The sequence below is a fragment of the Eschrichtius robustus genome, chromosome X (genome assembly GCF_028021215.1).
Source record: "Eschrichtius robustus isolate mEscRob2 chromosome X, mEscRob2.pri, whole genome shotgun sequence".
Lineage (NCBI taxonomy): Eukaryota > Metazoa > Chordata > Mammalia > Artiodactyla > Eschrichtiidae > Eschrichtius > Eschrichtius robustus.
Window position 1 is genome coordinate 136,461,965 of NC_090845.1, and position 13,424 is coordinate 136,475,388.

The 13,424-nt window shown below is 36.4% G+C and overlaps 1 protein-coding gene across 1 annotated transcript in view; it reads left to right on the top strand.

Annotated features, from left to right (window-relative positions):
- The window catches only part of VAMP7 (vesicle associated membrane protein 7), a 66,304-nt gene that overhangs the window by 48,537 nt on the left and 4,343 nt on the right, over positions 1 to 13,424 (top strand). Inside the window, exons 6-7 of the mRNA XM_068533868.1 lie at positions 4,284 to 4,351; positions 11,954 to 12,046. Of these exons, the coding sequence (XP_068389969.1) occupies positions 4,284 to 4,351; positions 11,954 to 12,046 (161 nt within the window). The remainder of the gene's footprint in view (positions 1 to 4,283; positions 4,352 to 11,953; positions 12,047 to 13,424) is intronic.

Here is a 13,424-nt window from a genome sequence, read left to right on the forward strand (position 1 = left end):
ACTGATGCACAGGTGGATGAGACTCCTCCCAGGTCCCTTGGCATAGAGTTCTGGATCCCAGAACTCTAACAGAGGGACTTTTGTTCATGGATGGATGCCTAACTAGTTGTTTAAAAGGGGGGACAAAAAGGAATATCTTATGCCACTATGATGCTGACATCACTTGTCCTTGTTATATTCAGAGTTGAGCTCAGTCTCTCTCCCCTATTCTCCCCTATAATCTTGACCCCTATTGCAATAGTCTTGAGTAAAGTCTTTCTTACCATTTTTGACAAGTGCCAGAATAATTTCTTTTTAATAGTATCTCTCTTCCAACATCTTTCTTGCCTTGTTCCCATTTTTTTATGCTGTTGTAAATGGAATTTTTCTCTTTTGTTCTTGGATTTTTCATTGCTCATGTATAGAAATACAGTCGGTTTTTGTATTTTGATCTTGTACAATCTTGTTGAACTCATTTAATAGTTCCTTATGATTTTATGTATATAGGATCATACCATCTGAAAGTAGAGTTTTAATTCTTCCTTTCCAACCTGGATAACTTTCATTTCTTTCTCCTGCCTAATTGCCCTGGCTAGAACCTCCGGTACAGTGTTGAATAAAAGTAGCAAGAGTGGACATCCTTGTCTTATTCCTGATCTTAGGAAGACTTTCACAGTTACGTATGATGTTAGCTGTGGTTCTTTCATAGGTGCTATTTGTCAGGTTCAGGAAGTTCCCTTCTATTTCTTGTTTGCTGAGTTATCATGTAAAGGTGTTGGTTTTTGTCAAGTCCTTTTTTGTATCTATTGAAATGATCATATTGTTTTATGTCCTTTATTTATTTTATTAAAACATTACAATAATTGATTTTTGAATACTAAATCAACCTTGCATTTCTGAAACAAATGCCACTTCATCATGGTGTATAATCCTTTTTATATATTGCTGGATTCATTTTGCCAGTACTTTACTGAGGACTTCTTATGTCTTTATTCATAAGAGATATTGATCTATTATTTTCTTGTGATATCTTTATCTGGTTTTGATATCAGAGTAATACTGACCTTATAGGATAAGTTGCAAGTGTTCCCTCTTCTATTTTTTTTTTTTTAAATTTATTTTTATTTATTTATTTATTATTTTTTTTTTTTTTTGGCTGTGTTGGGTCCTCACCTCTATACGAGGGCCTTCTCCAGCTGCGGCGAGCGGGGGCCACTCTTCATCGCAGTGCGCGGGCCTCTCACTATTGTAGCCTCTCTTGTTGCGGAGCACAGGCTCCAGAAGCGCAGGCTCAGCAGTTGTGGCCCACGGGCCCAGCTGCTCCGCGGCACGTGGGATCCTCCCAGACCAGGGCTCGAACCCGCGTCCCCCGCATTGGCAGGCAGACTCCCAACCACTGTGCCACCAGGGAAGCCCCCCTCTTCTATTTTTAAAAGAATTTGTGAAAAATTGGTATTAATTCTTCTTGAAATGTTTGGTAGAATTCACCCTTGAAGCCATCTGTGCTTGTGCTTTTCTTTCTGCAAAGTTTAAAAATTACTGATTCAATCTCTTTATTTGTTGTAGCTCTATTCAGATATTCTGTTTCTTCTTGAGTCTGTTTTGGTGGTTGGTGTCTTTCTAGGAATTTATCCATTTCATTTATCTAATATGTTGACATACTCTTGTTCATAGTATTCTCTTAGGATCCCTTTCATTTCTATGAATTTGATAGTTATTATTTTAGTAATTTGAGTATTCTCTTTTTTTTGTCTGTTTATGCAAATATTTGTCAATTTTGTTGATCTTTTCAAACCTACTTTTGGTTTCATTGATTTTCTCTGTTTTTCTTTTATGATCTATATATTTTTTCTGCTCTAATGTTTATTATCTACTTCCCTCTGTTAGCTTTGGATTTAGTTTGCTCTTCTTTTTCCAGTTCGTTAAGATAGAACGATAGGTTATTAATTTGGGATCTTTTGTCTTAGTCAACTTAGAGTACTATAAAAAATTACTATAGACTGGGTGGTTTAAACAACAGAAATTGATTTTCTCACAGTTCTGGAGGCTGGAATTCTAAGATCAGGGTGCCTGCATGGTTGGGCTCTGATGGGAACTCTCTTCCCAGCTTGCAGATGATGCCTTATCACTGTGTCCTCACATGGCTGGAAGTAAGACAGGGAGCAAGCTCTCTGGTGTCTCTTCTTATAAGGCCACTAATCCCATCATAAGCCTTCATGGCCTCATCTAAATCTAATGATCTCTCAAAGACCCCATCTCCAAATACTATCACATTAGGGGTTAGGGCTTCAATATATGAATTTGTGGGGACTCAATTCAGTCTATAACATTTTTCTTCTCTGTAATGTAGGTGTTTGCTGCTATAAATTTCCTTCTATTCACTGCTTTTACTTCATCCCATAAGTTTTCCTTGTTATTGATTTCTAATTTCATTTCATTGTTGAGTGAAACAGCTGAGCTCCCCCTCCCCCAAGTAAGTTTCTAATTTCTGCTCTTTTTCCTGTGTATGGATCACACTTTCCTGTTTCTTTTCATATCATAACTTTTTTTGAAAATTGGACATTTTCGGTAATGTATTGTAGCAACTCTGGGTACTGATTCCCAACTCCTAGGGTGTATTGTTTGCTGGTTTATTTGTTTAGTGACTTGGCTGCACTTTTTCTTTGAAGTCTATTTCTCCCACAGTGTGCGGCCTCTAATGTCACCTCTCAGAGGGAACAGCCTTGGGCATGCACACAGTCACCCTGAAATGACACAGCTCTCTTGTTTCTTTTCCTAATCTCCCTATTAAGCCTGCCTCTGTGGTACCTCACCCGGCTGTTAGCCTCCACTAATTGCAGGCTAATTGCTCCATTTTTATTTTTCTGACAGTTTCCCATACATAAAGTCCTCCAGTGATCTAATTCGATTTGGGTTCCCTTGTGTTTGAGGCCAGTCTTAGGTATTTGTTCTGACCTCAGGAAGGTTCTTCTTAGCTGACTCTTCCCCCAGGTACTCTCTGTTAAACTTCTAGCTGTCACATGGTTTAGCTTGTTATTCTCATGAAGCTCCCAGCTTCACTGTAACTGCTTATCTCCCAAATCTCCATTGTTTTTGACAGCACCCTTAGGCTTGAACTTCCCCATACTCTGTTCCAAATAGAGTCTATTCTCTTAGGAAAGCTCTCTGTTCTTAAGTCCTGCCTTTCCCCCTGGGAACAATCTATGAACCACTGTTCTGGAGCTATGGATAGGGACAGTGGACTGCTTCTCTTGGAGTGACACCCTTGCCCTACAAGTGGAGTGCTGGGTAACCCTGGTTTTCTTGGCTTGCCTCTCCCAGTGTGGAACCTCTACTCTGTGAGTTACGTCAGGGCAGGGGCACTCAGAGCTCACTATTCTTGGCCTGCCACCTGTGGTAGAGCTTCTGCCCTGTGCATGGGGGCTACGTAGATGGAGGACGCCTCACACCTACCAGTCACGCCATGCTGGAATAGAGCTTCTGCCTTATGGACCTGGGGATGGGGTGAGTTAGGAGGAGAAATGCTGATGAGTTGCCCCTCCTGGAGGGAAAGCATAGCTTTTGAATGGGACCTGAGGGGAAATAGTGCTCCCAGGCTTTATTTGCCAGGAGTAGAGCTTCCATCTCACTGAACTGAAGCATGGAGTAGATCATGTAGATCTCAAATGCCATAGACTCTCACTTTTCTTACTAAGAATTCATTGATTTTCTTGTGTAAATGTTTCTCCATTTGCTGTATGCCCTTAGGACATGCACAGTTTTCAGAGACTTTAAATTGTTTTTGTTTGTTTTTATAATTTTTACCAGTTATGGTGGTTTTATTGGAGAGAGGCTCTGTGGAGCTCCTCACACTGCAATTCTGGAAATGTCCAACTCTCATTTATTTTGAAGGTTCTTTTTTTGTTTTTACTCTCAGATCACACCCTTAATTCAGGTGTTTGCAAACTACAGCTCTTGGATCAAATCTGGCCTCTTTTTCTAAATAAAGTTTCATTGGAACACAGTCATGCCCATTCGTTTATGTATTGTTTATGTCTGACAGAGTTCAGTAATTGCAATTGAGACCATTTGGTCCACAAAGCCTAAAATATTTAGTGTCTGGCCCTTTACAAAAAAACTGACAACACCTACTTTAGTTGATAAGCTTTACTAAAGTCTTTCATTACTTAAAGATATAAGTGCTTCCGTAGTAAATATGAGTTGTCAAGAATACCAACAATAATTAAAATCAGATTTGGCTTAAAAGCAAAATTAGTAGATTTGTAATATAAACATGATATTTTTTGTTTTTCCAACATTTTCAGATCTGGTAGCTCAGCGAGGCGAAAGATTGGAATTATTGATAGATAAAACAGAAAATCTCGTGGATTCGGTAAGTATGGGATATGGTAATATTTTTCCAGGATGTAAACTAGAGAAACTGTGGTTGATGGCTAATATAATAGGGAAATGTCTTAAATTCAATACTTCAGTGGGGGTTTTTTTTCCGTTCTCACCCCCATTAACGTGACTACGTGTGATCATGAGGATAACAATGAGGCATAGAAAAAAGCCACAACCCATTAATAGCCAGTAAGGAAGCTTTCGTTTGGAAAACATACTCAATATAAAGAAACAATTTTTTTAAAGCTTTGGATTGATGCCTACATAATTCAGCACCTTAGCTACATATACCAGTCTGTTCTCTGTATATTTGTGAAACACAAAACAAAAGTGCAGGCCAGTTGTGACCCATTATGGATCCTAAAAATCAGACAGTTCAGTCACTTTCTTGCTTACCATGACAGCTTGAGCTTTTTTTGTATTAAGCAAGAGGCAGAGATTGATAGGGAAGGATGTGTCCCTGTAACCTACTTATGCTACAATTACGTGTGTCTCTGCATTTTCCGTCTGGCTGGTGGATGAAAGTTTTCAGGAAAGATGCTACATATACAGTGAATAGAAGGAGGGCAGAGATCGGTTACAATTTGGGTCTACACAATTACAAATTTACACGAAGAGTAGAAATTTACCCCTTGAAACAGATATCAGTGAGTGATCTTGTTCATTCTTACTGACAGGTAGATTGTAGTGGTTAAGAGCACAAGCTCTAGAGTCTGGTTGCCTGGGATTGAATCCCAGCTCTGTCACTCACTACTTGTGTGACCTTAGGCAAGCTACTTAAACTCTCTATGCCTCAGTCATCATCATCTGTAAAATGAAGATGAATCTTTTTCATAGTGTTTTGAGGGTTAAAGCACACAATGCATGCAAAGTCCCTAACACAGTGTCTGATACATAGTAAGAGCTATTTAAAGGTTTATTGTTATTGTTAGTTTTACAGAGACATCTATTAACAGTAGGTCTTAGGAGGATAATAGTTTTTTCACCAAAGTACATGGAAATTGGAGGAAGGGTGGCACCATACCGGAAGTTAAGACACCAGGGTTCTATAATGGCTCACTTTGTAAACCGTTGCTTGGGGACAAAGAGAGAAAACAGGTGTCTGATTGTAGATCTGATGAGAAGTTTTTTGGTACTTCCAGTCTATCTCTTAGGTATCCTTAGTCCCTGAAGATGACCCTATTTAGCTGGAGTGGCCTGTGTTTGACCAGTACTAGGATAGTCTGCACTTTCCAAAAAGAGTTTTCTTAATTTTGTTGACTACATCACCCAGATTAACAAAAGGTACTCATTAACTGCTGCCTCTTTTTATGGAGGAATAACAAATACAATAAAGTGCAGCAAGTGTGCTACTTTTAATAAGTGTGCAGCTCAGTTATTTTTTTACATATGTTTATACCCATGTGACCACCACCTAGGTCAAGATATAAAACACTATCAACACCTCAGAAGGCAGCCTCAAGCCCCTTCCAGTTAGTAATCCCCAACAGAAGTAATTTTTCTGACTTACATCACCCTAGATAATGCTTTTCCCGTTCTTAAAATGTATAGAAAAATGGAAACGTATGTTATGTATTTGCGTCTGTCCCCTTTCACTCACCAGTATGCCTATGAGATTCATCCATGTTGTTGAATGTAGTAATAATTTATTATTTTTTATTGTTTTGTACTACATATTCCATTGTATAAGTCTACCTACCACAATTTATTTATCCATTTCTCCTCTGTGGGGCTTTAATTCTGGATTCTCTGTTTTGTTCCATTGTTCTCTTTGTCTATCTTTATGCCAGTACCACACTGTATTGCTAACTGTAGCTTTATAGAATTCCCTGAGTCCTTCACTATGTTCTTCTCCAGGACTGTCTTCACCATTTTAGGTCCTTTGCCTTTCCATTTGTGTTTCAGAATAAGCTTGTTATTTTCCATCCTTAAAAAAATTTGTATCTTTGATTGTGATTGCATTTAACTGATAGGTCAATTTAAGGAGAATTGGTAATCTTGACAGCATTGAGTCTTCCTATCCATAAACCTGGCATATGTCTGCTTTTGCATAGGATTTCTTTAATTTTTCTCACCAGTGTTTGTTAGTTTTTGGTATACAAGTCTTGCACATATTTTGCGAAATATACCTTTGAGAATTTCGTGCTTTTGCATTCTATTGTAAATTTTAAATTTTGTTTTCCAATATTTATTGCTAATTATATAGAAATGAAATTGATTTTTGTATATTGACCTGGTTTGTATCCTTCAGCTTTGCAAAATTCACTTATTAGTTTTACGAGCTTTTTTGTAGGTGCTTACATTTTATTTCTTTTCCTTGTATTATTGCACTGGCTAGAACCTTGTATACAATAGTGAAGACAGGTCGTGACTGGACATTCTTGAATGAAGCACATCTTATGGGGAAAAATTCAGTATTTTCACAATTATGTTGTTAGCTGTAGATTTCTTAATACGTACCCTTTATCAGGTGAAAGAATTTCCTTCAATTCCTCATTTCAGAGTCTTATTCAGGAATTTTATCAAATATTTTTCTCTATTTATTGAGAAGATTATATGGTTTTTCTCCTTTAATCAGTTAATATGACTGAACCTAACTTACTAAACTAATATTTATTTCTGAATGTTAAACTAACCTTGCATTCCTGCAAGATCATGATACATTATCCTTTTTATATAATACCTTATTGGATTTGCTATTGATTTATTCAGGAATTTTGTATCTGTGTTCATGAGGGATGTTAGTCTATAATTTATTTTTCTTTTTGGGCTTTGGTATCAGGGATATACTGGCCCCATCAAACAGGTTGGGAAGTGTTACCTCTCCTTCTCTATCCTCCAAAAGAGTTTAGGTAGTATTGACATTATTTGCTCCTTTGCTGTTTGGAAGGATTCACCAGTGAAGCAGTCTCAGCCTGGCGTTTTCTTTGTGGGAAGGTTTTAAATCTACCGTTTTACTATTTGTTTCCTTTTTTTTTTACCATCTGTTCTTTGTTCCCTTCACTCTCTTTTTCTGCCTTCTGTTCCATTAATGAGTACGTCTTAAATTCCATTTTTATTCTGTTTTGTTATTTTGTGATTGCTTTAAGGTTTATAGTGTAAGTCTTTAACTTATCATAGTCTACCTCCAAGTGGTATTATCCCAATTCACAAATAGTATGAGAACCTTATAATAGTATACCTCCAATTTTTACCTGGCCTTGGTGCTATTTTTGTCATACTTTTATTTACACATATAACCTTCAAAAGAGATTTAAATAATAAGAAAAACATCTTTTCTATTTATCCATGTAGTTAATATTTCTCGTAACTCTCTTCATTCTTTTGTGTAGATCTAGATTTCTATCTGGTGACATTTTCTTTCTGCCTGTAGGATGTCTTTTAACATTTCTTGTAGTGTAGGTCTGCTAGTAGTGAATTCTTTCAGTATTTGTATATCTGAAAAGTCTTTATTTCACTTCCTTTTTTTAAAGATATTTTCACAGAATAGAATTCTGTATTATTTTTTTTATTTCAGTATTTGAAAGATGTTTCATCACTGTCTTTTATATTGTTTCTGGCAAAAATTCCACTGTTGTTTTTACATATATAATGTGTCTTTTTTTTCTCTGGGTGCTTATAAGATTTTTCTATCATTGGTTTTAAGAAATTTGATTATAATATACTTTGATATAGTTTTCTTCATGCTTCTTCAGCTCTGGGTTTGTTGAGCTGTGGGTTTGTAGTTTTTATCAAATTATGAAAACAGTCAGCTGTTATTTCTTCAAATATTTTTCTGTCCTTTCCTTCTAGGACTCCAATTATGTGTACATTAAAGCACTTGAAGTTGTACCACAACTCACTGATGCTCTGTTCGTTTTTTTCAGTCTTTTTTCTTTCTGTGTTTCATTTAGGATAGTTTCTATTACAGTGTCTTCAAGTTTACTTATCTTTTTATTCTGCAGTTTGTAATCTGTTACTCCCATTTTGTATATTTTTCACGTCTACAAGTTTGATTTTGATCTTTTTTATGTCTTTCATCTGTCTCCTTAACATTTACATGCTTTCCTCTACATTGCTTAATATATAAAGTATATTTATAATTGAAATGTTTATTCCACTTACATGTAATATAAATATTGATAGAGTTGAGTTTAAGTAAGCTATGTTGCTCTTTGGTTTTTATTTGCTCTGTCCTCTTTGTTCCTCTTTTTTATTTTGTTTATTCAAATATTTTAAAAATTGTTTCATTTTATCACCTCTTGGTTTTTCTAACAGCCTTATTTAATTATTTATTTATTGATCAATAAATCACGGACCATACAGTTGACCCATTTAAAGTGTACAGTTCAATGGGTTTTGGCATATTACATTATGATTTTTAATTGTGGTGAAATATATACATATAATAAATTTGCCATTTTAACCATTTTAGTGTATAATTCAGTGACATTAATTACATTCACAGTGTTGTGCAGCCATCATCACTATCTATGTCCAAAACTTTGTCATTATGCCAAACAGATTCTGTAACTGTTAACCAATAAGTTCCCATTTCCACTCCCCCCAGCCCTGGTAACCTCTTATCTACTTTTTGTCTCTATGAATTTGCCTATTCTAGAGACCTGTAATTGGAATCCTACAATTATTTGTCCTTTTGTGTCTGGCTTATTTCACTTAGCATCATATTTTCAAGTTTCATCCATGTTGTAGCATGTGTCAGGACTTCATTTCTTTTTATGGCTGAATAATATTCCATTATATGGATATACCGCATTTTATTTATCCATTCATCTGTTGATGGACCACTGAGTTATTTCCATCTTTGAGCACTTGTGAATAATGATGCTATGAACATTGGCATACAAGTATCCATTCAAGTCCCTGCTTTTAGTTCCTTTGGGTATTTACCTAGGAGTGGAATTGCTGGGTTATATGGTAATCCTATGTTTAGCTTTTTGAGGGACTACCAAACATTTTTTCATAACTGCCACACCATTTTACATTCCCAACATGTGCAAGGATACCAGTTTTTCCACATCTTCACCAGCACTTGTTATTTTCCATATTTTTCTTATAGCCATCCTGGTGGGTATGAAGTGGTATGTCATTGTGGTTTTGATTTTCATTTCCCTAAGGACTAATGATGTTGATCATCTTTCCATGTGCTTATTGACAATTGGTATATCTTCTTGGGAGAAATTATTCAAGTCCTTTGCCCATTTTTAGTGCATCATCAGCTGCTAGTGAAACCATCTACATGGAGTGGAGATGCCATTAGGCTGGTCAGCTTGCCCTTGTCATTCTCACAGGGGTTTTTATATCTTTTTGTTCTTTTCTACTTACACCCACCCCCACCCATCCCCAAGGGAAGCTTTGGTAAGGTGTAACAGTTGTTCTTTATAGTTCAACTGGTTTTAAACAGGTGATATATCAGTGTTCAAATACTGACCTGAGGATTGTGGAGAAATCTTCACCCCAACCTGTTGAATCACATAACTGTATTTAGGTTTATTAGTTTCATTGCTCACTGCTTTTTCTTATTCATATTATCTTCCTCCTTCTTGGAGTCTTTATTGTGACTTAGTTTGTGAGTAATTGAAAAGAGTTTGGGCAACTGAGAAGTTCACCAACTGTGTACAGTTTAGAGGGCACAGTCCCCAAGCCTCCCTCAATTCTGACACCAGCTGCAAGTTGGTTCATTCCCCAAACCATCCTCAGGTTTGATAACTCACTAGAAGGACTCACAGAACTCTATGAAAGCTATTATAGTTATGGTTTTTTACAGGCAAAGGTTACAGATTAAGCTCAGCCAAAAGAAGCAGCACATTGGGTGGAGTTGGGGAGGTAACAAACCCACAGTTTCTGTTGTTCTCTCCCCATGGACTCATTACTCTCCCAGCATAGATATGTGATGACATTGTCAACAAAGAATTAATCAGTCCATCTAAGAAAGAAAGGGAAAATTTTATTTGAGCCAAATTTGAGAATTATAACCAGGGAAGAGCATCTCGGAAAGCTCAGAGAACTGTTCCGCCCGTTAGAAGTCAAGTCACAGTTCTATAAGGCTTTTGAGACAGAGGGCTGGACATTAAATGACATATTATTGACACTTACAGAATCCAGAGCTAAGTGTCACTGTGACCCCTTACAAGATTAAGAAGGAATGTTATCTTTAAGTTGTCTTGTTGGTGCCGGGAGAATGTTGGTCTTTATGGTTGAGCAGGAGTTTTTGCCGATGGGGAAGGTTTGGTCAGTGCATAATGCAGATACACAGCGCACATTGTGGGGAGAGAGGAGGCCAAAGGGCAGAGAAAAATTTTTATGTTTAAATTTTTCTTGTCTTGCCATGAAATATGAATGTTATTTCACAAAATACACAGAGCATTGTACAACAAGGAAGCTTGCCCAAGCTTCATTGTTCAGTTTTGTTGTTGTTGTTGTTGTTATTGAAGTATAGTTGATTTACAATGTTGCATTAGTTTCTGGTGTACAGTAAAGTGATTTAGTTATACATATATATATATATGTATTCTTTTTCACATTCTTTTCCTTTTTGGCTTATTATAGGATACTGAACATAGTTCCCTGTGCTATACAGTAGGACCTTGTTATTTCATTTTTCAGTTTTTATTGTGGTTTCATTACATAAGCATGATTGACTGATTGCCTACTTGCTTAATCTCAGTCTCCAGTCTCTAGCTCCTCTAGAGACCCAGAGCCCCTATCCTAAGTCATATAGTTGGGCTTTCTAGAGTGACTAGTCCCTGCACTAAATCACATTGTTACTATTTGGCTAGCCCATGGCCCCCAGGCAAGAAAAGGTTACCTCCCAGGAGCTGAGAGCAAAGGTCAGATCCTTTTTTGGGCAAGGTTAAATTCTTTATGATACAGTACACTTAGTAGGCATTTGGGTTGTTTCCAGTCTTGAGATTAGACAGTGCAGTTAGAAACATTTTTGTATATGTCTTTAGATGAACTTATGCATATATCTCTGTTGGGTATATACCTAGGAGTGGAATTGCTGGGCTATTAGGGATTTTTGTTTGTTTGTTTGTTTGTTTTAAACTGCTTGTGTCCTGGTGGGAATGGTTCAGTAGATATTGAGAAATTGATGCTGCAACAGAAAATGGATAACTGAAGGAGTGAAGTTCTTTGGGTTTGGGCCCTCATACAAGTAAATACATATCTTCCTATGGAAATTGAACAGGTTCTTATGGTTCACAATGCCAGGATTATACTGGGCAGAATAGGCAAATGTGTTTGCAGCCAACTAGCTCATGCTTTCTTATTGGAAGCATGAAGACAAAAAGGCTTTTCTGCTATCACGAAGAACTACTTCTAGTGCTCAACATCACATGCATTGCTGTGGTGGAGAAGAAAAAGGAGGGAATCCTTTCCAGTGGGCTCATACTGCTTACCATATATGTGGCAGAGTCCTGCTTTGCAGAACTAGTGATTATGAATGGCCAGTCTCTACCTGTGAAGAGAGGGAAGGGGTAAAAAACATTGAAACAGAATTTAATGAAAGTAAAAGTTTTGCAGGTATTATTGCAAATCAATCATGTAGTCAATGCCAGGGATCAAACAATTCATGCTTTTTTTTTTCTAGTCTGTCACCTTCAAAACAACCAGCAGAAATCTTGCCCGAGCCATGTGTATGAAGAATCTCAAGCTCACAATCATCATCATCATCATATCAGTCGTAAGTTTTTGTCCTTTTAATATATGATTTTATTTTTCAATCTCTAAGAAATTAGGTGCTGGAATTCTTTCTCAGTGATTAGCACTCTGAAAAAAAAATGATTAGCACTCTGAAATGAGCTACATATAACTTTTAATGGTGAAACACATGACCAGGGATTAGCTTTCCTATGAAGTTACTGTGACATAGCATCTCTACTTAAACCCCATTTCCCTACTGAGAATTCTTATATGTAAGTAGTCGTTTAAGGCATTCCAGATATTCCTGATTATTTAATGGTTTTCTCACTGCTGAAACGGGATTCTTTTAAACTTACATTTTCTAATTGAGTGAATATTTTCTAATTATATTTCTGTTTTCTAGTTAATTCTGTTTTCTATTTCTTTGTTTCTGTTTTCTCGTTTCTAATTCATCTGTTTTGTTTCTGGCAACATAATTTTTGCATAATTACATAATTTTTATTAGTTGTAATAGTTTGTCAGTTGATTCTTCTGTGTGCTGTAGATCAGGAGTCAGCAAACTTTCTGTGAGGTCCAAATAGTAAATATTTTAGGCCTTGCAGGTCACATACAGTCTCTGTCACATATTCTTTTTTTAAACAACTTGAAAAATATAAAAACCATTCTTAGCTCACAGGCAATGGCTGTAGTTTGTTGACTCCTGCTATAGGTAAATTATGATACTGTCTGTTAATAATCTTAACCTCATCATTTATTTATACACACACACACACACACACACACACACATTTCATTTACAAGCAGTGCTGAATAATTGTGGTATCAGTAGGAATCTTTATTTAGTTCCTGGTTTTAATTGGAATGCTTCTAATATTTATGAGTGATATTTACTATGAATTCTTGTTACTTTTATTGTGAAGTTAAAGAACCTTTTATTTCTAGAGTGCTAAAAGTTTTTTATCAGGAATAGGCATTTCACTTTAAGAAATGATATTTCGCTACCCAATGAATTGATAATATAACTACATTTAATATTAATATATTGAATGACATTAATGAAAGCACTAATAATTAACTATTCTTTCATTTCTGGGATAAGTACTAAGAGGTCATTATGTAGTATTCTTTTAATGCATGGTGAATTCAGTTTCCTAATACTTACTTACTTACCCTTGTCTATAAATATAAAGTAGTCTAGGGACTTCCCTGGCAGTCCAGTGGTTAAGACTTCGCCTTCCAATGCAGCGGGTGCAGGTTCGATCCCTGGTTGGGGAGCTAAGATCCCACATGCCTCGTGGCCAAAAAACCAAAACACAAAACGGAAGCAATATTGTAACAAATTCAATAAAGACTTTAAAAATAGTCCACATCAAAAAAACTTTAAAAAAAAGTAGTCTATATGCTGTCCTCCTTTTGGA